Below are 27,412 nucleotides of genomic sequence, written 5' to 3' on the forward strand. Positions count from 1 at the left end.
CCTGTATAATAAAAAGGTGGTAGTTTATTATATGCAAATTTTAAGGAAAAAACATAACAGAATGAATTTTAGTGCAAAACCACACCATATAATACCCATTTTTGGTTAAAATATTAAAGATGAGGTTGTATTGAGTAAAGAGATACCAAACATTCCATGTCTTAAAATTGCATGCGCACGCAATACTGCCAAAAATAATGGTGCCCAAAAATCCCCATAGGTGACGCTTTAAAAGCCTTTACAGCTCATCAGTTTAGAGTTAACTAGTAGCTCTTGTGCTAGAATTATTGTTCTCACTATGACGTTCATGGCCATATGTCCCACGTATAGTGCGACTGTGGTTTACATGCGCCTGCACACCCTGGGCACCCGATTGAGCAGGTGTTCGGGGCTATGGGGGTTTTCATCAATTTTTTTTTATTTTAATATATGTTATTATAATTTTTTTTTTTTTTTTACTTTTTTCTTTTATTTTTATATTTATATCACAAGGGGTTAATAAACCCCTATGTGATAGCATTGGGCAGGTGACAGGTACTCTTTCTGGAGACATTAGGGGTCTAATAGACCCCAATGTCTCCCCTGCCCTTCACACCAACTAACCATCTAAGATCGGCTTGGTTAGAGGTGTCCCCTGACTGTGCTGGCCAGGAAAGGGTGCATCTTAAAAACAGGAAGTGACATCACTTCCGGTTTCACTGTTTGCATGTGAGATTGAAGCTTGGATTTGCCTCTGTCTCACTGCAATCTCTTCCCCCAGCTTCCGACTGTGTTCACGGGCACCGGTGAGCACGGGAGGAGGGGAGGCATCGCGCTGCCAGCTCAGTGAAAGTGATCTGCAGCTATGGAGCACTTTCACTTTGAAGCCGGTCGCCGGCTGAACAAAACACACTGCTGCAGCAATCAGCTTGTGATTAAAGGTTCACGTTTTGATGTACATAGTACGCCCAAATAGCTGAATTGGTTAACGGCAGCTATGAGATGAAAGGAGAGGCAGCACTGCAAAACATGGTATAATTGGCATGATTTCCAATATTCCAGCTATTCCAGCAGATCATTCTATCAGAGAATGAGCATAAATAGAGATGCTGGAGTGTATTGTGTGGGTCGTGACGTGATGACCCGTCCCCTGGTGTCCCAGCTGTATTATTATTTCTATTTTCTCTCCACCACCCCTCCCCCACACTTTTAACCCCCCCCCCCTTTTTTTTTTACTTACTCTCTTTCTCTATCCTGTTTTCCTACTGACTTAGGTTTACACACATATTGTAAGAAACACTACTTGAAGTGTGTCAGTTGGTAAATAGCCTGCTAGTAATTTGGGGCACTATTGCAGTGCTACCAACTTGTGTTCTTAATTGGGTTTTCTTTCTTTTAAGTTCTACCTTGGAAAATACTAAGTACACAAGCAAGACCCTGCTTAAGAGGTATTGTAATCTCATGTCTACACAGCATACAGCTACGGCAAGCTTTTATATTAAGGGGGTTTCCCCCGATACATAGATGTTTTTGGTCTAATTGCAACCCTTTTATTACGTGCCAGATAAGCTTTGTCTTCATTTATCTTTTTTTGTACTTGCAATGCGCTGTGATTGATTCTGCTCTGATTATTCAGTGCTATTGGATGCACCTCTGAGTTTTGTATCATTATTTCCTTCTTGTAAGATTTCCTGTCTTGCTGAAGTACACAATAAAAATTTAACTTAAAAAAAGGAATGTTATTTTATTGGTTTGTTAAAAGGGATTAATCCCCAAACCCATGTACCATCACAAGTCAACAGGTGGCAAGCCAAACTTGACACAGAGAGAAGTCTTTCACCATCTAACATTTTTGAAAACTTGCAGTTAATTTACTAAAGGCAAATATACTGTTCTGTTTGCAATGAAAGTTGCACTTTGCAAATGAATTAGCCCCAGAGCTTAGCAAATGATGTAAAGCTTTGTCAATTTTCATCATCCAATCATGTGAAAGCAAAAATGTAGGGTTTTTTTTCCCTGTGCATGAATAATACTCTTTGCAAAGTTACATTTTTCCACACTCACGAAGCTCTGGGGAAAATTTTCTTGCAAAGTGTATCTTCCCTTGCAAAGTAAACAGACTATTTTCCTTTAGTAAATCAACTCCCTAGTCTCAGGTAATGCCAATATTTACAAAAACCTACTACACTTGTACACATATAGTATACATTGCAAAAGCATTTCAATTAATAGCTTTGTATACCGTATGTGTTGCCAATAGGTTGCATTCACGTGACTTCTAAAAGAAAGTCATTCACAGGTCAGAAAAGTGTAAAGCTCACAAATGAGATTACAAGCCACAAAAAAAGGAATGGCTGAAGTGGGATCAAGTCACAGCAAAAATGATGCCTGCAAAAACAATACTCTTTCTAACTCTGCACAATCTGCAGTGTCCAGGTTGCTTGTCAGTGACCTGGTGATGTTCATAGGAAACAATAGGTGGTGACACTTTGAGAAATGACAGTGTAGCCCATTCTGAATGCAACAAACCTACTTCATGTTCAGGTACACCCAAAAAAACTGTAGAAAACATTATCCTTTGCGTACGCATGCTTTCTTTGAGTATCCACATCATCTACATCTAAAAAAATTGTAAGTTCTGTTTGTGTTACGTGTTCCACATCTCTAAAGGGATTTGCTTGAATAGATTTCTATAATTATGACACAATGACACTTGTCTGAACAATTATTGTATATATCGTTTTCCAGTCATCTATTTCTTTGATGGTATTTACATCTTTGACGTTGTTGTGCAAAAACATTTAGAAATCAGATCTTTTGTCAGAATAGATTTCCTTCGATTTTGTTCTAATGTCAACATCTTGAGGACTGGTGAAGTGTCAAGTTCTGTAGACCTCACTTACAGAAAGACATTGATAAAATAGAATGAGTCCAGAGACGGGTACAAAAATGGTGAAAGGTCTGGGGGATAAAACATATCAAGAGCAACTTCAGGAACCTAATATGTGCAGTCTGGAGTAAAGAAGGGAAAAGGGGAGACAAGATTGAAGCCTAAATATATCAAGGGGGTGAATAAGGTTCAGGAGGGCAGTTTTTTTCAATATGAAGCCAAAATCAAGAACATGGGGACATGACCTCAAACCAACTGGAGGAAAGATCAAAACAAATTTTAGAAAGTATTATTTTACTGAAAGGGTAGCTGATGCTTGGAATAAACTTCCAGCAGAGGTATTAAGCCAGTCAACAGTATGTAGCACCCTCTAGTAGTGTGCTAGAGAGTATAGGTAAATTTAAGCAGGCCTGACTGGTTGCTAGGCCTGTTTGTTTGCATTCTGGGCTGGGAGTGGTTCAGGGTAGTGCTGGGTGACTCACAGGTGGTGTCATCAGGACCTCTAATTTCCTTCCAGAGGCTTTTGGTGCTTTCTGGAAAGAGAGGTGGGAGGGGAGCCGGAGCCACATGGGGTGTTTGAAGAGCCCTGACCAATCCCCAATTTGGATTGGCAGGGGGCAGGCCTCCTTAAATACCCAGGATCAGCCTAGCTGGTGAGGAGTTGGTGGGGTGGAAGAGCTGGAGTGAGAGGGTGCGGAAGTTGTCGGGGCCTTTGAGAGAGCTCCTCAGTCTAGGGGGGTGACCTTGTGCCTGAGCTCGGGTGCAGACCATCTTCAGGAACACATGAAGAGGTCCTGGACTGGAGGCATAAGAGAGAGCAAGGAGAGGACAGCGGGAGAGAGCACTGCTAAGAGACTCCAAGGAGGACAACTGGTCACAGCCAGGAGGGCTGGTGAGTGAGGCACAGTCAGGAGGAATGGGGAGGCACGCCTGAGAGGACTGGGAGCTTTCAGTCTGAAATTGGTGCAGAACCAGAAGTGTGGACTGTGATGGAAGGGGCAGTGGAAAGAGGCAGCTGCAGCCAGGAGGGCTGTGAAGTGGTAGCATAGAAATGAAGCCAATGTTGTTGGATGGAGACTGTAGTTGAGTCGTGTTGAAAAATGTGAGAGGTTGTTGAGGGAGAGCCCTCAGACCAGATATCCACCTATGGGCCATAGAGTACCAGTCTACTACACTGAGCAAAAACAGGCTACTTGCTTCAAACAATACTTTAGAGTGGAATGTACTGTTTTTTTGCTGCTATACTACATAGATAAGTGTATTCTTTCACTGTGTGTTGGCTCACTGACAGACTATTATAATACAGTTTAATACAGCATACATTTTTCATTAATAAATCAGTGTCCAGTTTAAAGTGGTTCAAGAAAAAATATAAATTACAACCTACAAAAATGTGGCAAATAAAAAAGTTTAAAGTGGTTGTAAGAGCACTAATTGTCACTTTGCTGCTTCGTTCCTCTGCTATCAGCATGAATCGCTTCTGATAAATTTTCCTGACACCAAGAAAAAAAAAGTGACAGGGGAGGGAGATCTAGCAGATTGACATCCTCAGCTCTGTTTCTGTGTGCTGCATCAAAGGGGGGGGTGTCCCTTCCCTCCAATAAGCTGTCAGACCTCTCCTCACTGAGCTCCGCAGATTGTAACTTCAGCTCTCTACCCCCTTTTTCTGAACTCTCAGACAAGCTTTAAAATTCAAAACTTTGAACAGATGTAGAGAAGAAAGGGCTGCAGATAGACAAGTACAACTTATGTAGGAAGATTTAATCTGTGTATCACCTGAGGTCAGTCACTTCACTGGGTATATGGAAGGGTTTACAACCACTTTAAATTAATTTAAACTTTATTTTTAACAGCTACTTTAAACTTTACTGTTAAGAATTCTGAGCAGGGGGCACATGAAACTGAGGGCTTTAACAGAACATATTCCAGGGGAGTGTAGTGTGTGTCTTATAAAACTGAGGTGCCTTCTTTCCCCTTGACTACTCTGCTTGATATCTGTGTTACCAGGAGCTGTGGCGCCACATCAAAAACAGCAAAATGAATCCTCCTTTCTCTGTCACTTCCCAGCTGCATATTGGACCTTAGCTTAACTTCCACTTTGACAGGCAGCAAGAGCCTATCAAAAGCATATTCCAAATCCTATGTACACAGCCTGGCTTTTGGAATGAACTAGGTGCTGTGCATTGCCAAAGAGAGCATGATATATTTATTATATCACCTTTGATATAATTTATTTAATATATACTTTGCTGATTGTGATGTTGGGCTATGGTTTACTGCTAGAACCATAATTAAGGTGAAGAAGAGAGGAAGCACCTGAATTAATTTCACATGGGTGCCCTTTCATTTTCTGGGTGGGTTTTTTTCTCCACCCTCTCACCTGACATGATCAAACTTCTCAAAGGCTTCATCAGGCACTGGGGTTGATTTACTAAATGAGAGCATGCAAAAGGAATTTTCACATAGCTTAGTGAATAAGGTGAAGTTGTGCTGCTTATTATTATCCAATCATATTCAAGAAAAGTTACTGTTTTTTTTTTTTTTTTTTTTTATGTACACACATCGTTTTCACTTCACCATATTTACTAAGTTAGGTGAAAATTCACTTTGCAAAGCGATCACCAGACATTTGCTCAGTTCAAACTGGCTGGCAGCAGTTACAGCCAACACCAACAGCAGATATGTAGTGTCAAATATGATGCTATCAGTGGCGGCTGGTGCTCAATATTTTGGGGGGGTGGCAAACAAATCTCCCCCCCTCACTCACACCGCCGCCGCCTCCCACCGCCGCGACTACCCCCCCAACTCACACCGCCACCGCCAACCCCCCTCTCCCCCCATGGGAGGCGGACGGGAAGGCAGCCTTACCTAAGGAGGCAGATTACTATGATCCAGAGTAGGGCTGCTGCTCCAGCTTGCCGAGGGAAGAGCTGGGGATTCTCCTCCTTGACGAACAGGAAGTGAGTTCTAAAACTCCCTGGCCAACCGGGTCTCAGGACCTGCTTCCTGATTGGCCGGGAGGAGAATCAGGAAGACAATAGCGAATACTAATTCACTATTGTCATACAACTGGGTGGGCTCAGGGTGCAGTGCTCTGCGCCACGAATCCACCCTTTTTTTAAGCCAATTAGAGCCTCAGGCTCTAATCGTGTGCTTAAAAAAAAAAAAAACCCCATTGGAATCCATGCGTCCGGCGTCCTGCATGGAGATTAGGGGCTGGGCGTATGGATTAGGGGGACGGGCCACCACTGGATGCTATGTTGCCAAAGTAAGCTAACATGGCTGTTAGAGGCGACAGACAATAATAAGAGTGACAAAGACATAGGAGGGGACCAAAAAACATTGACATCATCAAACTTATGAAAACTGAATTTTGCCTTAATGTGTAAAGAACAAAACAACTTAACAAAAGTATTCATTCTCTTTTCAGATTTTTTTTTTTTTTTTGTGATTATGTTAAGAAATCACTTTTCTTTCCAAAAACCACTCCTACTTTGAAGCTTGAGATAATGGGGTTGTTCACTTTGCAACAGAATTTTCCCCAGAGCTTAGTGAATAATCTTGAAGTTCTACTGACTTTAATCATGAGCATCAATCATGTGAAAGCAGAAACACTGTTTTTTTTTTTCTTCTTGCATGTGGTTGGATATTATCTACAAAGTACATTTTCACCCCATTCACTAAGCTATGAGCAAATTCCCTTGCAAAATGAACAGCCTATTTGCCTTTAGTAAACCCAATGGGCCAGATTTACTAAAGGGAAATCAACAAGAGCAGGTAAAAATTGCTATGGTCACTTGCATTTTAGGATCTCATGAATGTGTGCATGTAAACGTACACACAGAGATTCCTTAACCCATATATCAAGTGTACACTAATGTAATGGTCAGTATGTACAGTGCAGGCCTGGTTTTCAATATATGCTAAATATCCACAAACAAATGCTGTTTTTATGCTTTTTCTTTTTCAAATACAGTGCACTAAGGAAATGAGCCGAAGAATAGCTCCAAACACCAATATGCTCTACTATAGGAAGAAATTATGTAGCAAATAAGTGGGTATTTTTAATTGGAGCTTACATTTAAAGCAGCAACATAGAAAGTCTTGTTCACAACTACCATGGTCAAATTCTGCACTTCTGCAAATGCTGTACTTATTTCAGTTTGCAGTTCATGTCATAAATAAAGTATACATGTAAATATAAAATAACAGCAGTTAAAAAGTCCCAAAAACATAAAATATAATTATTTGCGACATAGCACGATTTCTGATGTGCTTTTACTGTACGTTGTGGCACTTACTGAATACTGAGAGAATACCATCCAGTTGTCCATTTGTATTCGGTGCATCCTGAAAATTCTCATCTTTACTATTTAATTAAAAGGCAGACTGTGAAGACAATTTTAATGAAAGTTGGCTTTCTAAATATGCTTTTATTTATACTTTTTTTGGAGGAACTTAAAGTGATGACGCCTGTTGGAGTTGTTCAGTGAAGTAAACCCAATTTAAGCCAGTAATATAATTTCAGTTTAAAGCATAGAACTATGCAGGAAGTGTTCTCGTTGATACACATGAATAGATTTGTAAATAGTATGCATGTAGCCAAAGACTTTCAAAAGAGTGTTCTGTGTTGCTTCGCCTATTCAAAGCAAGCAGATTGTCATAACACACATGAGGATATCTAGGTGTGCTAGAAGCCTCTCTGAATAGGACTGACCTATCATCAATAAAGTGCAATCAATAGCACCTTGCATTTCGCCAGCAGTTTCCAATGACTTTCATCTGCTCTTTCTGTTCCCATGTGTAGTAAATAAACTAGCGTGTTACCAAAACCTCAATACCAAAAGAATTAATTGAACTAATTCTCTAAAGGCTAAAATAAAAATAAAATACACAACAGTATTCTACAAATTCCATGTTAGAGATCAGTACACAGTAGGTTCAACGTAGGACAATAGCATCTTCAAAAGCTGCTTGTTGACTAAAATGTCTAGAAACATTAAATAAATGACATTTTCCTTTGAAAATCTACAGTTCTTCTGCATAGTCTAATCGGATCTACTATGTATTCTTATGTAAGGATTGTTAAAACTGAAGGAGTCAAGGCATTTCCTATAAATCTAGTTCACCAGCCAAGCTCAGATCTGGTGGGTTAGAGTACTTCTACATGTTGGGCTGTTAGATAAACCCTTGTAAAAGAATCTGTAGAAAATTTCTACAAACTTGTTGCAGTCTGTAGGTAACATTTTTCTAGCGTGTTTTGGTTTTGAGAAAGGCTGCAGTGCCATCTATTGCTGAATTTCAGAAAACTGCTTTGTGAAGACCATTGTGACCATGCCAACCATTTATCTCCTTAGCTGGAGAGAAAATGATTTTATTAATTGCTTCATTTATCCCCTTTCCTTTTGCCTAGATGCGATTGGCTAGGCTGGTAACTAGTGGGACTGGGCTCACAGACTCAAACCAGTGACTGCCATATGTCTCTTATTAGCCCTGGACGTTAATTGCAAGGCAGCAGGAAGAAGCATTATTAAATATCAAAGTAAATGCTCTGGCTGTAACCCCTTCTGTACCACATGTGGTTGGAGTAAACTGGAGTATCACAGGTAGTGAAGAGGTTTATAACACACCAGAAGTTAAATGAAAACATTCAGCTACAAGACAACTATTCTATTTGTGTGGCTGATGAAGAAGGGTATTATGATTTTTTGTTTTTGCTTTCTGAACAGGATAAGTGTGGGCCATACTAGGAGATCTATTTTCTGGAAAGTAGTAGCAGAATCTAGTAGGCTGGGATTGCGTGTTGCATCCTTATTCATCAGTAATTATAGCTTACATATTTTAGTATATTTTGCATTTATATAAAGTAAAACATAGTGTAACCATACACATTACTTTTACTGTTTGATTGCTAAAATGCCAGGCTTATTGATTCCTTAATTCTAGAGAAAAAAAATGTGAAAAAATTGAAAAATGGCCAAACCATCCATCCAATTGTTTGTCAATTGTTTGACAAGCGTCGCCACCTTTAGCCTTATGCTGGTCATACGTGGATTATTTTTTATTTCATTCAACCAGCACGTTGGACAAAAACATATGACCCCATTCCCTCATCCACATATTTGAGGCAGATGGGGGAATCCTTGCCTCTGCGCTATTGTATTCTGATGGTGAGGAGACTTCCCTGCTGTCAGAATACACAGATCAGCACTCCAGCCTATTGCCTGCGATGATGAGCGAGTGGGTTTTATCCAACAGGGTGGTTGAACAGAAGGCGAACAGTAGATTGATTTCTGTTCAACCACAGCAACCACACATGGATCAAGATTTGGCCAGTCCCTGCTGAACCTGCCAAATTTCTATCCATGTAGGGCCATCTAAAGGCTAAGCTTTGTGGTTGTTCTGTGTTTTTCCCACCTCCCAAACGTGTACCTACAAGCAGACATGGCGGCCACTTGGGTCTGCTTACACTGCTGATATGGTCATTTTAACTCAACATGTCATGTTTGACAGGTGGCGCTGCCTGTCAAACTCACCAAATGAAGTAATTGGGACCACACCACCACTGTGTCCCAAACATAGCTATGGCAGTTGCAGCATGGTATTCTGGAGAAGACAGTATCACCTTCTGAATGCCTGTACACCAGTTCTAAAGCGCCACTGAAAAAGCGTTACACCACAGATCACAAATATCAAAAGGGCAGTTGAGCCTGCCACGTATGTAAATGAGCTCTAAGGGCTGTTTGTTGTGGTCCTAACCAGGGTAAAAACACTGAAGAGCATCTTAAAGGAAGCTTGAAAATACAGATGCTGCTGTTGCTGATCTTTTTCTGAAAATGCTAGCTGCCTGTTTGTCATGCTGACCCAGTAGTCTTGATACATTGAGTCAGAGACCAAGAACAAATATGCAGCAAGTGATGTCAGAATTCCTGATTTGTGTATTTGTTCTGGTTCAAAGACCTACAAGGTTTTTCAGCCAAGAAAATTACACTTACAGGAGGTCAGCAATGGCAGCCTCCAGACTTGTTTTAAGACGAGCTTCCTCTAATTAAATCAACAAAATTTTTGCACTGGATTAAGATTGTTCTGTTCCTAAATTAAATCTTCTGTTTAAATATATGTACATAGGTGAATTCAAGGTAACCTGTAAGTATTTGATTAAAGTGGTCTAAACCCTAAAGCACCCCATAGATTAGTATTGTTTTAGTTCCACCAGCAAGTTGAATGAAAAAAAAAACACTTGATTTCCCCATCCTCCCACCAAGGTATTGTATTCTGATGGCAGGGAGACATCCCTGTTGCCAGAATACACTGATCAGTGCTGCCAGTGGCGTATATCCTGCAGTGCTAATCAAGGGGGTAAATCCAACAGATGTCAATTGGTAGATTGATTCCTGTATAACCAGCCTGCCCTGTCCTTGTTGAACCTGACGATTTTCCATCCATGTACGGCCAGTTTTACTCCGCAACATTTTGTTTGCTTAAGCACTGTGTATCAAACAAGTTCCATGTTTGTTTATTCTTAAAGTACTTTTTTTTTTCTTTTTTTCATCCTTTTTTTGTATCTCAGTGCTGCTTATCTCCTCCAGCTTCTTTGAGCAACTTCCTGTCTACATGCACTTGTTCCAGCATCAACTACACATCAAACCTCAGGACCAGTTTCCTGAAAGTAACTATGCCTCAGAAATGCATGTTGGCACAGCTTCTTGTCATGTGTGACAGGGTGACAATACAATAGAAAAATTGGAGACTGTAGTCACCTCATAACAGGAAATACCTAAATAAGGACCTACATGGCAGGATCACCAAGTATTATTTTAATAAAAAGCTGCACAGAGTTAAAAATTAAAACAACTTAAGAATGATGTTGAAATGTTAAAGCCTATATAAGATTTGAGTGATTGGGTTTTGATCTGCTTTAAAACACCAGCTGCTGGGAGATTTGATCAACTAATCTGAATTGAGAAAATCACAGTTTAGTAAATGTTGTTAGTGCTTGCTGAATGTTTATTAAAACAGTGCTTCTATGCAAAAGCAGGATGTTTCAGGTTACCCTGATCATGTGTACATTGAATAGTTTAAAGTATTTTAGAGGACACATACAAAAATTCTACACTAAGGCAGCCCATATATTATGTATTTTTTTTATTCAACCAGCAGATTAAAAGAAAGAAAATGCCTTTATTCCCCCATCCACATATTTGATGTGGATGGGAGAATCCTACCTGCTGTGATACTGTATTCTGACAGCGGGAAGCCTTCCATGCTGTCAGGATGCAATGGTCAGTGTTGCTGGAGGCACCGGTCATTTGGGAAAAACTCAACAGATCAATAGGTCGACTAGTGTACAAGCAGCCTGCACCATACATGGATCGAAACTCGGCTGGTCCCTGCTGAACCAGCCAAATTTTGATGTATAGCTGGCTTTAACTACTGAAAATAAATGTCTATAGTTAAATCAAACTTAATTTTAACAAAAAAGGTCGTATACATTTTTTAGGTTTTTTTTCACATCTGTCCCTCACTTCCCCAATCGCGGGACGCATCTCAACTATCATTGGGTGCGAATACAAATGATAGAACAGAAGATTACAGCGCACACATACAAAAATGACATTTAAATCCTGCAAGGCTATTTAAAACACCTGAACATGTTCAGCAAATAAGCAAAAATATGAGGATTTGGTCACACTATAAGGCCACATAGTGCTTAAATGGACTCCTCCTATAACACAGGTGGACACTAATTAGGGATAATGGCGGGGGGATGGGGTGCTCCAGCCCAAGGGATCTGGTCAGGACCCATACAAAAGACTTGGGGGCACACCCTACAAATGCATTACATTAAAGATGGTGCAGCTATAAGACCATACAAACAGAACAGAAGATTACAGTGCACACATACAAAAATGTCATTTAAATCCTACAAGGCTATTTAAAACACCTGAACATTTTTAGCAAATAAGCAAAAATATGGGGATTTGGTCACACCATATGAGGGGGGGGGCAGGGTGGCAAAGTCGAATAAGTCAGCCTATACTGTATATTAGTCTTTTTTTTTTTTTGACCAGAGGATTGACCAAAAAAATAAACTGACTTGATTCGTCCATCCACAAACTTGATGGGGATGGGGGAATCAATCCCGCTGAGCTATTGTATTCTGACCGCAGGGATGCTTCCCCGCTGCCAAAATACATTAATCAGCTTTGCAGGCTACAGCCTGTAGCACTGATCAAGTGGGGAAAATCCAACAGGGAAGTTGTACGGATCTCGATTCTGTAGGTCAACTTCTGTACAACCTCCTTGCTCAGACATGGATCAAAATCCTTCCAGTCCCTGCTGAAACAGCTGAATTTCGATCCATGTATGGCCAGCTTATGTAGTTGCCTTTCACCTTTATCTGCTTGCAGCAAATTTAAGCTGGCCATACGCTGTTTTTTTGGTCAGCCAGCTGACTTACCAAAAAAAACAGATTCCTCCATCCACACAAATGAGGTGGATAGAGAAATATCCTCCCTGCTGGGATATTGTATTCTGACAGCGGCACCTGCAGCTCTTAGAATAAATAGATCAGTGGGTACAGCTGATTGGCTGCAACCTCTGATCGATAAAAAAATTTCCAACATTTCACTTCGCAGAAGTTGATCAAACACTGATCAAAACTTGTCTATGTGGGTTGCTTGCACTACACAAGTATTTAGTATATATAAATGCTAACAATGAACTTCTCCTATTTGTTTCCTTTTGCTCGCGCAATTTTGAGTTAAAGCGATGCAGTGCCGAATCGCAAAAAGTGCTCTGGTCTTTGGCCAGCCAAATGGTCCGGGGCTTAAGTGGTTAAATAACCCATGAAAAGTGTTTTGTTACATTTGTTCAATAGTTACAAAAAAAATACCCATTAATTCTGCCAGATATTCAGTGAGCTTGTAGCTTCTTCCTTTGCACTCTGCCTGTGCAAAGTGTTCTCTTATTGAATACCAACCTCTCCACCTCCACCCATGCCAAGTGGCCAACCTCCTGCTTTCACAATGCATCAGGCTGGCCACTAGAAAGGGATCTTGAAACAAGTGAAGATGACTAGAGTAGTAGTATATACTTCAGTTATTTCCAGCTACTAGGAGCATTGGACAGGTAAAATATAGATATAGTTACATTGGTCCATCCATGTAATTCTTTTTTAAGATTAAAAAATAGACATTATTCCATTGGAATCCAATCGTGTGTTTACATTAAACATCATGTAATGATGTACATCAAAGTGCATATAACTTTCCATAATATACAGTACATAATATGCTAATCACTTACATCAACATGATGGTCAATAGTCTAAATCAACAGTTACATACATCGTTCAAAATGTACCTCATATGCCCTAGATGTTCACACACAAGAAGGGAAGGAAAAAACAGCCCTCTGGGATAACATAAATTGGACACTGCCATTGACATGCATGGATATTTTATATCTTGCTGTTTCAAGTTGTTCTGTGATATTATAAATAACATAGCTTTCTATGTACTTCTATCACTTTTTAGTTTTCATATTAATATTATTTGGTCCAACATATTCCGTAATTAATTTAATTCAGTCTGGGATATTGATTATCAAGGGGTTAAATCTACTACCACATCACTGACTTTAAAATTCAACCTGCTGGGCCAATATACAGTACATAGTATCCTATTTCCACAAAGGGCAGATAAGTATAATTATTATTATTATTATTAATATTATTATTATACACAATTTATATAGCGCCAACAGTTTGCATAGTGCTTTACAATGTAGAGGGGGGACAACACAATTACAATACAGTTCAATACAGAAGGGACAGGAGGGCCCTGCTCATGGAGCTTACATTCTAAAGGGAGGAGGGAGGTGGTACAAAAGGTAATAGCTGCAGGGGAAGTGTAGTGGGGTTGGCTCAGGTACAGTTCTTAGGTGGGTGTGGGATAGGCTTTCCTGAATAAATTCGTTTTCAGGGATCTCTTAAAGGTGGACAGGGTAGGGGCTGACCGGACATACCGGGGCAGGGAGTTCCAGAGGATGGGAGAGACTCTAGAGAAGTCTTGGAGGCGAGCATGGGAGGAGGTAACAAGTGAGCTAGAGAGCAGGAGGTCTTGGGAGGAGCAGAGAGGACGATTTAGGCGATATCTGTAGATGTTGTGGATGGCCTTGTATGTTGCAGTTAGTATTTTGAATTTTATACGGTGGGGTAATGAAAGCCAGTGAAGGGATTGACAGAGAGGAGCAGCAGTCACAGATCGGTTATTGAGGTGTATGATTCTAGCAGCAGCATTCATAATAGACTGAAGGGGGGGTAGCCTGTGTAAATGTAGGCTGGTGAGGAGAGAATTGCAGGAGTTGAGGCGGGAAATAACCAAGGAGTGATTGAGTTGTTTTGTGGTGTCGTTAGCCAGGAAGGGGCGAATTCTGGAAACGTTGCGGTTAAGGCGGCAAAATGTAGCCAGTGATTGGATATGGGGGCTGAAGGAGAGGTTTGAGTCAAGGATTACACCCAGCACCCTGGTATGTCTGGTGTGAACCAGTGGTTGTGCTATTGATCTTAATGGTAACGTCATGGGGAGGGTATCAGGGAGGAGAAAATATTATAAGTATAATGCATAAATACAGATTTCAATAACATCGTATTAGCATTAATTGATGTATCTGCTTCAATACTTCAATGAGTATTAAAGATGAAATCTTTCATTTATGACCCACTGCCAACACCTGCTGGATAAGCCTGCTCCACTGGTCTCAAACTAACAGTCAGTACTGACAAAATATAGCCCAATGATAGCCAAAATAACCTTTTTGATATATCACACAGCTTTCCAGAAAAGTCAAATCACTGTTTGATAAGTGCATTTATATATGAAAAATGTTGCACACTCCTTCAGGAGCTGACTCTGGAATCTGCAAATATGAGCCCAGAAATGACTGAAAATAATTAAAGGTTAGGTTCACCTTTTGTAACATGTTACATGTTACACCCATATATAGGTGTAACGTGTTACTGTGCTCCAGTCCCCACACCCCTTCGATCCCCCATTGTGACAGCGGGTGGGAGATCATCTCCCCGTACCCACTGCCACAATTTAAAAACAGAGCAGTTATGCGGGGCTCCACCCACACAGCAGCATCATTCATTCACAGAGATCTGTCATTCATTCACTCACATCTGCGACCATGGCAAACAGCTTGTAGTTCTCAATGAACTGTGAGGGCACTGATGAGTATTCTCATCGTTTATTGACTCATCCTGCAATTCAGTAATTGTCTGCCCATATGGGAGGCACAGGCAGACAGCTAAATTGAGTGTCTGGAGAAGCCTGGCATTGCACCTGCAAATCCACTGATCTTGGGTGCAATGCTTTAGAGGCTACAATGTAAAAAAATATATGTTTTTACCTGCAAAATCATATGCATTTATTATTTTTTAAATGGTGAACTTATCCTTTAAAAATCCTTTGGAAAGTAATATAGGTCACAGTGATTTATTTTGCTGTTTGTGCCATTTACAAGGATTTTTAGGGTAATCATAAAAATACTGATCTACAGAACCCGGAAAATACTTTTTATCTAAACAAAAATTAGTGCATCAATTTAGTGAAATGTGTTATCATATCATTCATCCAAAATGTGTTATTATTTCATAGTTAGGCATGTCAGGATTTAACTGTTGGTAGCGTCCCAGTGTTTGAATAGCTTCCATGATGGGAATAACTCAACATCTGGGGGTTCTTAGGGATCATTGTCGACTAAGTGAAGATATTTACTGAAGTAAATCTTCAATAGGGATGAGTGGATCTGCCTGGTTTTCGACAATCTTGCTCGTATTTCCCTAACTTTGCAGCGAATCCAACTGAAGTCTAGGAGGGGGAGAATCTTGTTATTTAATTCTTACTATTTGTAAGGCTAATAATGACACATGCTGTCAAAACACCTCTTGACGACAGTGCACCACCACATAGATATGCGCTTACCAAGGGCAAGCTAAAAGAAAGCCTGCGGCTAATACCCAGCCAGGGCCTTTTCCACACGGAAGCTGACGTCACACCAACAGCAGAGGGAAGCCTGGACCCCACTCCAAATGGCTCAAGATCAAACGTCAGCCACCAGGGTTTAGTATAAGTATTGCCCTAAAGATAATGGAGAGAACTCCATAGTGCAGACTGTACCACAATGTGATTTATTAAAATAAATGTAGTACACTTACATTGTGAGGATAAAAACAGACATATAAAAACGGCCGGCCAGCAAGCGAAACACCTGTCACTGAGAAGCGTGATAAGGTCAGTACGTCCACCTCCCTTCGCACGTTTCGTCATCAAAAGACGTTGTGTCGGGGATCAGGCGACGCACTGAGTCATCGCACTGAATAGTAATTGAACCGGGAACAAGCCTCGATATGAATCCTAAAAGACAGGAACCCGGAACTCTAAAACAAAACCAAGCCTCGATGCGAATCATAGGAGGCGGCAACTGAGAAACCTCAAACCATGGAGGTTTAGATCTAAAAAACTTTATTAGAACAACTAAAAAATACAAGCATAAAAATAAAATGAAAATGAAAAGGACAGAGAGCAATGTACTTGTACAAAATCGTCAAGTATCGCAAAGTAGAGAGAAGATTTGTTACTGTTTGCTGTATAAATTATATAAAACACACCATAACATTTGATGTAAAGGAGCCAAATCTTAAAAATGAAAATAGAAATAAGTGTAGATAAATGGACCATACCCCCCACAGTGAATAATTGGGTCCAAATAATGACAAATGGAGACAACCAACAAACTAAATGAGACCAAGAATATAGGGCCCTAAAAAAGGATTATGAAGTACAGATAAAAAACTGCACACATGAACTAATTAAATGGTTATCAAGAAAACCAAATTAATGGCTGATAACATGAAAAATTAAATTAGAATTTATGTGAACAAAAAAAAGAAAAAACACCCTATGTATAACAAAAATTAAAAAAAATGTATAAAAAAGAGAAAGAAACAAGGGTATGCTACCCAGGATTCACATCAAGTGTACAAAGTAACTAACTTTTTTTTTAAAAACTACAACCAAATAGGGAGTCATCAGTACTTGTCTATAAACGCATTGACATCAATGTCAACATTAAGCCCAAATGGGGTGTAACATTTTATTTTGTGTATCCATGCCATTTCAAGCCTGCTGATACGCACAAGAGAACTGCCTCTCCAATGGGGGTGAAATTTATCAATCCCCAGGAATATGGTTTTGGCTGGATTTCTATCATGGACCAGTGAGTAATGTTTAGAAACTGAATGTTTCTGGAACCCATTTTTAATATTGGTAATGTGCTCATTAAGGCGCACAGACAGGGGGCGCTTAGTCCTGCCCACATATTGAAGGCTATAAGGACATTGGAGCAGATAAACAACACCCTCAGTGCTGCAGGTGATAAATGGTCTAATTTCATATTCAATGGAAGTGCTAGTTGAGAAGAATTTCTGTGTTCTTCTGTGACTGCAACCACTGTGTGAGCACACCCTACACCTCCTGCATTGATAGAGCCCAGTGAGATCTTGAAAGAAACCTCTCCTGATGGGTGGAGGGTCAAGAATTGTCGGTGCCACTCTTGCTCGTAGGGTAGGTGCTCCCTTATAAATGACTTGAGGCCTATCAGGTAAAACTGATCTCAAAACATGGTCATTGCCCAATATATGCCAGTGTTTGTTGATAAGTTTTTTGATGTTCACATGCTGAACAGAATAGGTAGTTATAAAGGGTACTGTTGGCACTCTATCAGTACAAAGGGGCTTCTGTTTGAGTAAAGCACTTCTTTCAATTTTACTAACCTCTTCGAGGGTATGGCCCAAAAATTCTTGGGAATAACTTTTTTCCTCAAACCGTGTAATTAGAGACTTAGCTTGTAATAGAAAGTCATTATGATTAGAACAATTACGCTTCAGTCGTATAAATTGACTTTTAGGCACCAACTGACGTGTGATGACAACTCTCAATAGGAATAAATGCGTTCCTCTCGGTACTCTTGAAAAAAGTGGAGGTACTGAATACTCCATTCTTGACTGTAATGGTTAAATCCAAGAAATTAATCTCAGACTGACTGTCCTCGAAGCTGAGAACAATGCCTCTAGTGTTGTTATTAAGAGCCTCAATAAAGAGGTCCAAGTCAGAACGGCTACCATCCCACAGGAGGAGGATGTCGTCAATGTACCACCCCCATAAGGTTAACTGGGTCTCCAGTCAGCATAGACGACATCCTCCTCCCATAAGGCCATAAACAAATTAGCCAAACTAGGGGCGTACTTGGCCCCCATGGCAACACCCCTATCCTGGCGAAAAAATTGACCATTAAAGCAAAAATAGTTGTGTGATGCTGCATATTCAAGCAACCCCATAATAAAACAAATTTGCTCATCATATAGGCCCGAATCTGTCCTCAAAAAATATTCTAGGGCAAATAGACCCAGGTTGTGCTGTATTATGGTGTAGAGGGAGGCTACGTCAGCTGTCACCATCCACATACCTGGTTTGGGAGTGTGTTCTGCCAAAAGATTGATTACATGGCGGGAGTCTTTGATGTGTGAAGGCATACCAGATGCTAGGGGCTGCAAAAAGAAATCAATATACCTGCCCACCGGGGAAGTGAGGGAATCGATGCCACTCACTATTGGGTGTCCCGGGGGCAGGTAAGATTTTTGTGTATTTTTGGTAAATAGTACACAATAGGTGTACGGGGTGCACTGGGGATTAAATATTGCTTTTCTTTTTTATTGAGAATACCTTCATATATACCTTTCTGAACGATGGTATTTAATTCTCTAAGATATTGATCCCTAGGGTCAGAAGGCAACAACGTGTAAGTGTCGGTGTCGCCCAAGATTCTATCCATCTCGGATAAATATAATCTTTATGGTCCAAGATCACAATCCCCCCTCCTTTATCAGCTGGTCTGATAACCAGCTCCTTTTTCTTACATAGGGAGTCCAGACCAGCCGACATGTCCATATTAGTTCTGACCCTTTTGACAGGCAATTTATCAAGGTCCCTAAGGACCACATCCCTGAACAACTTTAATGAAGGAGCCAGGGCACCAGGGGGGATAAATAGGGACGCATTTGAGAGTCCTGACGGAATTCCAAAGATGTCATTCTGTTAGCTTTGACTGGATTAGAACTCATATATCTTTTAATGTTTAACTTGCGAACAAACTTATGCACATCCATGTAGGTCTCAAATTTATTCAGCCTACGTGGAGGTGCAAATTTCAGGCCCCTATCAAGAACATGCTTTTCAGCATCACTCAGAATAGCCATGCTCGGATTGAAAATCCCAGTACCAGCTACATCTTTTTTCTTTTTAATTCGTAACCTCCTACCCCCTCTGACTCCTCTCTTTGGTTGCCTAGTCATTTGATGCCTTGTCCCGGTCTGTGAAAACTCCAATGTTGGTAATCAGAGTGTACCACATCACTAGTGGCGCCAAGGGAATCATAAGATGTACTAGGAGTACTATAGTGGACATTATTCCTGAATTCAAAATCAGATGGAGGGCCATCCCTATCCTGGAGGGGAAAGAACTTGTTGTATGTGCTGACACTGAATTCGTAATTGGTCTCTCTCTCATTGGGACCTAATGGTATGAATTTATTAGGCTCTAAACCCGTAGCTTCCAATTGGCCAGGTCTGGGTCCATAGCTGGGACCATACCCGTAATTGGGATTAGAACCATGACTTGGGCCCCGGTGAGGTGGAGGGCCTCCCCTACCTCCACGACCAGTTGGTCCCTGGCTGCGTGTGTAGGGAAACTGTCCATAATTATTCCCTGTATTGGGGTAAGGTGTGCCCTGATTCCGACTCACTCCCGAACCCTGACCAGGTCTCTGGGGGTTATAGGGGGGGGCCTGAGTGTAGTTAGATTGAAACCCACCCCTCAGATTACCCATCGGTCTATGAGGAGATTGGTAAGATCTCCTCCTCCCTCTGGGATTAGTACCTGGATAACCACCCTGCGGGTTCTTAGGGATCAATTGGGACCTTCCAGGTAAGGTAACCCCAGTGGCATCAGTGGGTTGTGATACCTCCATCTCTCCATTGGCTATATTTGATTGTTCAGCCAGAAGAAACAACCCCCCACCCGATAATCAACAAGATCTCTATTATACTTTTCCTTCTTTTTCATTTTTTGCTCTCTGGCCTCCTTTTCTAAAACCTTTAAAAGTGACTGGGATTTATCCTTATACTCATTACTTTCACGAAGTGGATTAAGTTTGTCTTTAAGAGTTTTAATCTCCTCATCCAGATGTAGGAGTTTGGCACTTTTCCGCTCTATGAAATATGTGAGTAGATTTACCCCTGCTTCATTAAAATATTTAAACCAATCCTCAAGCAGTACATCGCCTTTTTGAGGACTTACCTCCCATCTAAGGCTCCTGGGGACCATATTGTTCTTAACATAGGTCTCCAGGTATGCAATGTCCCACTGGGTATGCGTTTCAGATACCGTCAGGTTCTTTAATCGCACAAACAAACCCCCAAGTCACCCTCTTCCTCTTTATATGATTCAAATACACCCTCAGTGTTAACCACTCGAGTGGCTCTGTAGTCAAAAATATCCATAATAACTAATGTGACAATATAAAAACAGTGAGTGAACAGAATCTAAAGCTGCGGTGTGTATCAAAAACAAACAGTGAAAACAGAAAAAATACCGCGCTAAAGTGCATAGAAAAATAAAAATATATAGCAAAGCAGCTATGAGATACACATAGAACAATAAAACAATGTAGCAGTGATAATAACTGAGAAAAAATATATATAAATTGATCAAGTCCAAAAAACAATATGATGTGTCTGAAATAAACAGTTGAATGTGACTGGAAACACAATCCAAAAATGCACATATGTGAGTGCTGCTAAAACACCTCTTAACGACAGTGCACCACCACCACATATATACGCTTACCAGAGGCAAGCTAAAAGGAAGCCTGCAGCTAATACCCAGCCAGGGCCTTTTCCACACGGAAGTTGACGTTACACCAACAGCAGAGGGAAGCCTGGACCCCACTCCAAATGGCTCAAGTCAGCCAGGAACGTCAGCCACCAGGGTTTAGTATAAGTATTGCCCAAAAGATAAAGGAGAAAACTCCATAGTGTAGACTGTACCACAATGCAATTTATTAAAATAAATGTAGTACACTTACATTGTGAGGATAAAAACAGACATATAAAAACGACTGGCCAGCAAGCGAAACACCTGTCACTAAGAAGCGTGATGACGTCAGTACGTCCACCTCCCTACGTGCGTTTCGTAATCAAAAGACATTGTCTTGGGGATCAGGCGTCGCACTAAATAGTAATTGAACCGGGACCAAGCCTTAATAGGAATCCTAAAAGGCAGGAACCCGGAACTCTAAAAACCAAGCCTCGATGTGAATCATAGGAGGCGACAACCGAGAAACCTCAAACCATGGAGGTTTAGAGCTAAAAAACTTTATTAGAACACTTACAAAATACAAGCATAAAAATAAAATTAAAATAAAAAGGACAGAGAGCAATGTACTTGTAAAAAATCATCACGTATCGCAAAGTAGAGAGAATATTCATTACTGTTTGATGTATAAATTATACTAATGGCTGATAACATGAAAAATTAAATTGGAATTTATATGAACAAAAAAGAAAAAACACCCTATGTATAACAAAAAAAAAAACAAATTATAAAAAGAGAAAGAAACAAGGGTATGCTCCCCAGGATTCACATAAAGTGTACAAAGTAACTAAATACACATACAATCAAACATTTAAACAAAAAATATATAAAATAAATTATAAAACTACAACCAAATAGGGGGAAATGTACCAAAGCCAAAATTAAGAGAATAAAAAGAAAAAAACACAGTATCTCTGCCTACACAGAGATAGGCTGTCAGCTCTCTTCAACAAAAATTGACACTTTGACAATTAACACTTTAAAAAAAGGTGACTGTTTTATACATTACTTGAAATTATTGACTTTTCTAACCTATCTGACTAGGGACAAAGGTTATGCACTGCATTGTAGGTGTTCCTTATTTCTGGTAGCTAACCTGTGAAGTTTTCGGCCAAAAAAATATTATTGTAGGTTATTGTAAATAGGATATCTGGACATTTTGAAAGGATTCTCACTCTCACTGAAATTACAAGTTTGCTTGGACTTTTTTTAATAACCATTCTTATTTAAGTGTGCCAAGAAAGTTAGTGTATATCACCATTAATGGTTGTACTTCATTGCTTCTCTGGTAGGTGGACATTTCAGAAGGATTCTCATTTGAGGTGATAATTGTGCTCTCAGCCAATTACCCCAATAAAATTTCTAAACTGATCTTTATGTCTAAAGCCGAACCCTTTGAAATAGACCTGTACCACTCAAACATGTCAAGAAAATATAGTTCTATTATTTAAATATTTATATTTCTTTGCCCCTCCTTGAAACTTAGAACCATTTTCAGAATGACATGTAGCCCACAGAAGGGGTATCTAGATAGCTTACATCTTTAATAACTTATGTTAGCCAATAAAGGTTACTTTTTGAACTCATTATCAATAATACATTATCAATAATACTGTTGTGTATTTTTAATGGTAATATAATGTTTGCAATAGGTTCCTGACTTTTGAAAGTTGAAAAATTATTATTGGATTCTTTTGAGTTATTATATACTATACTTGGTTAAAATATTTGTAGAATTTGTTTTTAATTTTGTCTTGAAAAAAAAGGATCAGTGTACCCAAAAGTGAAATTCCAGGTATAGGGGAAGGTGATGGGTTGAAACACCAACTGACTTGTTATATCTTTTGGGTAGTCCAAAAGCACAATCCCCAACCATAGTTCCTCATTCTGTTCCCATCTCTCCATTTAATATAACAAGGTTGTACTCATTCCTCCTGTTGCATTCCTAATATTTAGAAATTGAAAAAAATCCAACGAGGAGAATAGGACCGCCTATGTAAGGGCTGTGGAAAATCTGAAGACCAGGTACCTCAAGCACAAACATCTCATCACTGGAATCCTCAAAAAAATATAAGAAATCGTTAGAAGTTTCAACACAGCATCCACCAAAAATGGAAGTATTGCTAGTGTGCTGCATGTATATTCTGACAGTTATTTCTATTTTTTTAGGGGCCTCCTGGTTCGCAGCCATCACCTCATGCACAACCACCTCCACACAACCCCAACAATCCCATGATGGGTCCACACAGTCAGGTAAGCAGTATAAACATTGACATTATCTGCAGTAGATTGCGTTACTTTTTAATTTGAGGAACAGTTTAATCTGTTATGGACATAAGATATTGACATTTTCAGTTTAGAGTTTCACCTTTGTAAATAGTGACAAAATAGTCTATGCAGTCTACAAAGCCCCAGTAGTTTAACAATAAACATAATGTTTCAAAATCTTCACTACTGCAACTGTTGTAACTATAGGTCATTTGTATCCCCACTGAGGCCTGACAGAAAAAACTTCCATTATTCCTTAAAGCTCTATCCTGTTCTGTTCCTATGGAATGGTCAGCCATTCGATTTTCACCCCCAGCATCACAGGAGCGAGCGCCGTCCTAGTTCAAAGCACCATGCATAAGCTCAGCAGCTGCAACAGGGAAGAGAACATACTGCACATGCTTGGGCTCTGAACTAGGACGTTGCTTGCCCCTGTGATGCTGTTGGGAGCATCCAAAGGCTTGTCCAAATGAGAGGATTGGATAGAGGTCTATGAATAATGGGAGTATATCTGGTAGCCTTCAGAGGGGGCACAAATGAACTTCAGGCATGACAGCTGCAGAAGTGAAAGATTTTAAAATTTGCTAAGTTTGTTGTTACCTACTGGGGATTGTGGACTGCTTAAGCTATTTTGTTACAAAGATAAATTAAAGCTTTTAGTACAGAGTACATGGCGAGTCCTGTATAGCCATAACTAACGTATAGTGACTTTATGCAGCTATTGCCATAAAGTGATCAAAACCTTCACTATTAGTCTTCAAAAAAGCTGTGCATTCATAATAAGTACCAAATTTCTCTCATTTTAGATAATCAAAATTACAGCTTAAATCAAAACCATACCTTAGTATCAGTCCCATTCCCCCACTCTTCTTCTGCACTGCCATCTTCAAAAATCTAACGTTATGCAGAAATTCCCCCATGTGTGCACATATGCAAAGCAGATGTCTGCCACACCCACTGCGTATATGTGCACAAGCAGGGGGGATTTCATGTAGACACTAGTCCATATGCTAGATGGTATATGGGCACTGTAGTGACCCATGGCATCTGTGCACATGCCTAGTAATTATTTTGCATGTGTGCAGACATACCAAGGCCAGTGATGCAGAGCATGTGCACCACGACACCCCCCCCCCCCCCCGGTAACATACTACCCCCTATGATAAGTGTTAGACCACAGGAGGCAGGATGGCCTGACCTAGACCAGAAGGTAGGAAGTGCTTCCTTGCAGCACAAAAGGTATTACACTATCCAGGAAATAGTGAAACTTTTCCTATTTTGTAAAGGGGGGGGACAAAAAGAAAAAATAATGCTGTAATTGGTTGAGCTCTGTTTTAACTACTGACAGGAACAGTCTTGTTAGTTTTATTTTTGCATGTTATGAGAAACTCAGGCAATTAAAAGTATTGCATATAAATTATGGCTAAACATATGAAAGCATCTGGTTTCATTATATCAGGTATGTTGAATAGAAGCATTTTTAATTTAATGTATTTTTAATTGAATTGCCATGAAGGCAAGTGATTTTATTTTGAGGTTGCATAACAAATTGCTTTCATTGGTTTAGTCCTTCTGTGCATCATTATTATCACTTTCAAGCCCAAGGTTGAAGAAAAACAATGCTTCAGCCACAGAATTGATTATTGCACTTAACACAAACAATTTGGCACCAATTTTTTGGCACAGATTATTTATTCCATTGCATGTCAGTGCTTTAATTTTTATTACTGAGATGGTATTGTTTTTTTTTTGTTTAGGCATATTCATTTTTGAGTACTGCTATTAGCATAATTTGGCTAGGAATTATCATTAGTGATAGGAATCGGACGGGCCTTAGGATGTAGGTTGAGGTATAGTGGTTAGGAAAAGGTATTAGGCATACAATACACTGGGTATATAGAAGAATCCAACTCCCCATCTTTAAAATAATCACATTTTGTTGCTTTGTAGCCTGAAATGAAGACAGAAACATTTTTTGTTTTGTCCAGCCATATTTACTCAGTGCAACTTATAATATCCAAGTGAAAGATATAACACCAACATGTCAGAAAAACAAAAGCAGAATCACTGAGTTAGAAAAAGGATCACCCCCTCCTAAAATGACTTGTAAACTCAATGAGGTGTAGTTAATCACCTTCTCAATGGCACACAAAGCCATCTGACCTTCAACTGTGATCACCTGTGGTCATTTTGATTAGCTCAGCATGACAAGAGCTTTCCTGGAGCATTTCAGTCCCTGGTAGTGCAACTGAAGCAAACAATCAACTATGGGTGGCAAGGCACTGTCAAAAGATCTCTAGGATAAAGTTGTGAACAGGCACAAGTCAAGAAATAGATACAAAAAATATTACAAAGGCTTTATCAATGCCTAGAAGCACAGCGAAGTCTATTTTTAAGAAATCGAAGGTATTTGGTACAACAAAGACCCTCCCTAGCTCAGGACACCGCTCCTAACTGGATGAAAGAGCCAGGAGGAAACTGGTCAGAGAGGCTACCAAGAGGCCTACAGCAACTCTGAAGCAGTTGCAGGAATTTATGAAAAATAGTGGTCATTGTGTGCATGTGACAACAATGTCACAAATTCTCCACAAATGTGGCTTGTATGGGAGGGTTGCAAGAAAAAAAGACACTCCTCTAGAAACGCCACATGCAGTTACGATTGAGCTTTGCCAAAACACACCTTGAAGATTCTACGGCCACATGGAAAAAGGTGTTATGGTCTGATGAGACTAAAATTGAATTTTTTGGCTTCAATACCAAAAAAATGTCTGGCGGAAATAACAGCTTACAATCCACCTACAGTAAAGCATGGAGGCTTTAATATCCTGTTATGGGGGTGTTTCTCCGCAGCAGGGACTAGAGCACTTGTCAGAATAGAAGGTAAATTGGATGGGGCAAAATACCGTCAAATTCATAAGGCAAATCTACTGCCCTCTGCCAGAAAGTTGTCAATGAGAAGAAGGTTTACCTTCCAACATGACAGTGACCAAAAGCACACAGCAAAAATGACCACACAGTGGTTGAAGGAGAAAGAGTTGGATGTCCTTGCATGGCCTAGTCAGAGCCCAGACTCAAACCCTATTAAAAATATGTGGAATGACTTGAAGACTGCAGTCCACAAACGGTCACCATCAAATTTATCTGAACTTAAGCAGTTCTGCAAAGAAGAGTGGGCAAATATTGCTAAGTCTAGATGTGCAAAGTTCGTAGAGGCATATCCCAACAGACTAAAGGCTGTAATTAAAGCAAAAGATGGTTCAATAAAATACTGACACAAGGATGTGATCCTTTTTCCAACTCAGTAATTCTGTTTTTGATTTTATTTTTTCTGACATGTTGGTGTTAAATCTTTCACTTGGATGGTATAAGTTGCACTGAGTAAATACAGCTGGATAAAACAAAAACTGTGTTTGTCTTCATTTCCGGCTGCAAAGCAACAAAATGTGATTATTTTAAAAAAGGTGATTATTTTTTATACCCATTGTATGTGTAATCAATCTATGTTTTTAAATTTTGGATAAAGTAAGGAGTGGATAAAACCTCTGCCAGTTTATTTTTTTCCCTCTGTGTCATGTTGAAAAATGTTCCTTTCATATCATGTCCCACAGAGACAACAAAGTGAGTGGAATTTTAGACAGCTGTAACCAGAACTGGAGTCAGTGGAAGATTTATCCCCTACCTACCTGTTTTAGTGACAACTGTAACATATTGGATTTCCAGTCATTTTCTGTCATAGTGGAAAATGGTTTCCATGGCAAATATAGAGTGGAAAAATTCCCCAAACCCTACTCTATCGAAAACTAAAACAAAACACTGGCAAAATGGCATCTGTCATTGCATGCTTGATCAGGGTTACTCTGTTTGCACATTGTGGGGATTTTCCCTGGCTAGCTAGGCAGCAAGTGATGGGAAGCATCTCCCACTTCCACTCCATGTTCCAAAAATAAGTTTTAGCTGTATACACATATTACACATTTCAGAACAGCCTCTTGGTAGTTGTTGCCCTGCAAGATCAGCCAGGCAGAACTATGACCATGTAAAAACAGTCAGAGCCTTTCCTTGAGTCCCTGCAGTGGAGCTCACACTATTCAATGTGTCCCTTGATCTTCTGATTGCAAAGATACTGTGAGCTGTGGGCAATGAAGTCTTTTTACAATGTCCAGATATCTTCTACCTAGCTTCTCTGTGAAATTTTCCAGCAACAAAAACTGTCTCTACCAGCTCAACTTTTTCCAGATATTCTCTCCAACAGATGGTTTAAGTCCATAGACCTGTG

General features: G+C 39.9%; 1 protein-coding gene across 3 annotated transcripts in view; it reads left to right on the forward strand.

The window, feature by feature from the left end:
• Window positions 1-27,412, forward strand: part of SSBP4 (single stranded DNA binding protein 4) — a 735,140-nt gene that overhangs the window by 653,795 nt on the left and 53,933 nt on the right. For all 3 annotated transcript variants that reach the window (XM_073595915.1, XM_073595931.1, XM_073595924.1), the window contains one exon: window positions 23,038-23,121. In XM_073595915.1, the coding sequence (XP_073452016.1) occupies window positions 23,038-23,121 (84 nt within the window). The remainder of the gene's footprint in view (window positions 1-23,037; window positions 23,122-27,412) is intronic.

This window comes from Aquarana catesbeiana, linkage group LG01 (assembly GCF_042186555.1).
Source record: "Aquarana catesbeiana isolate 2022-GZ linkage group LG01, ASM4218655v1, whole genome shotgun sequence".
NCBI lineage: Eukaryota > Metazoa > Chordata > Amphibia > Anura > Ranidae > Aquarana > Aquarana catesbeiana.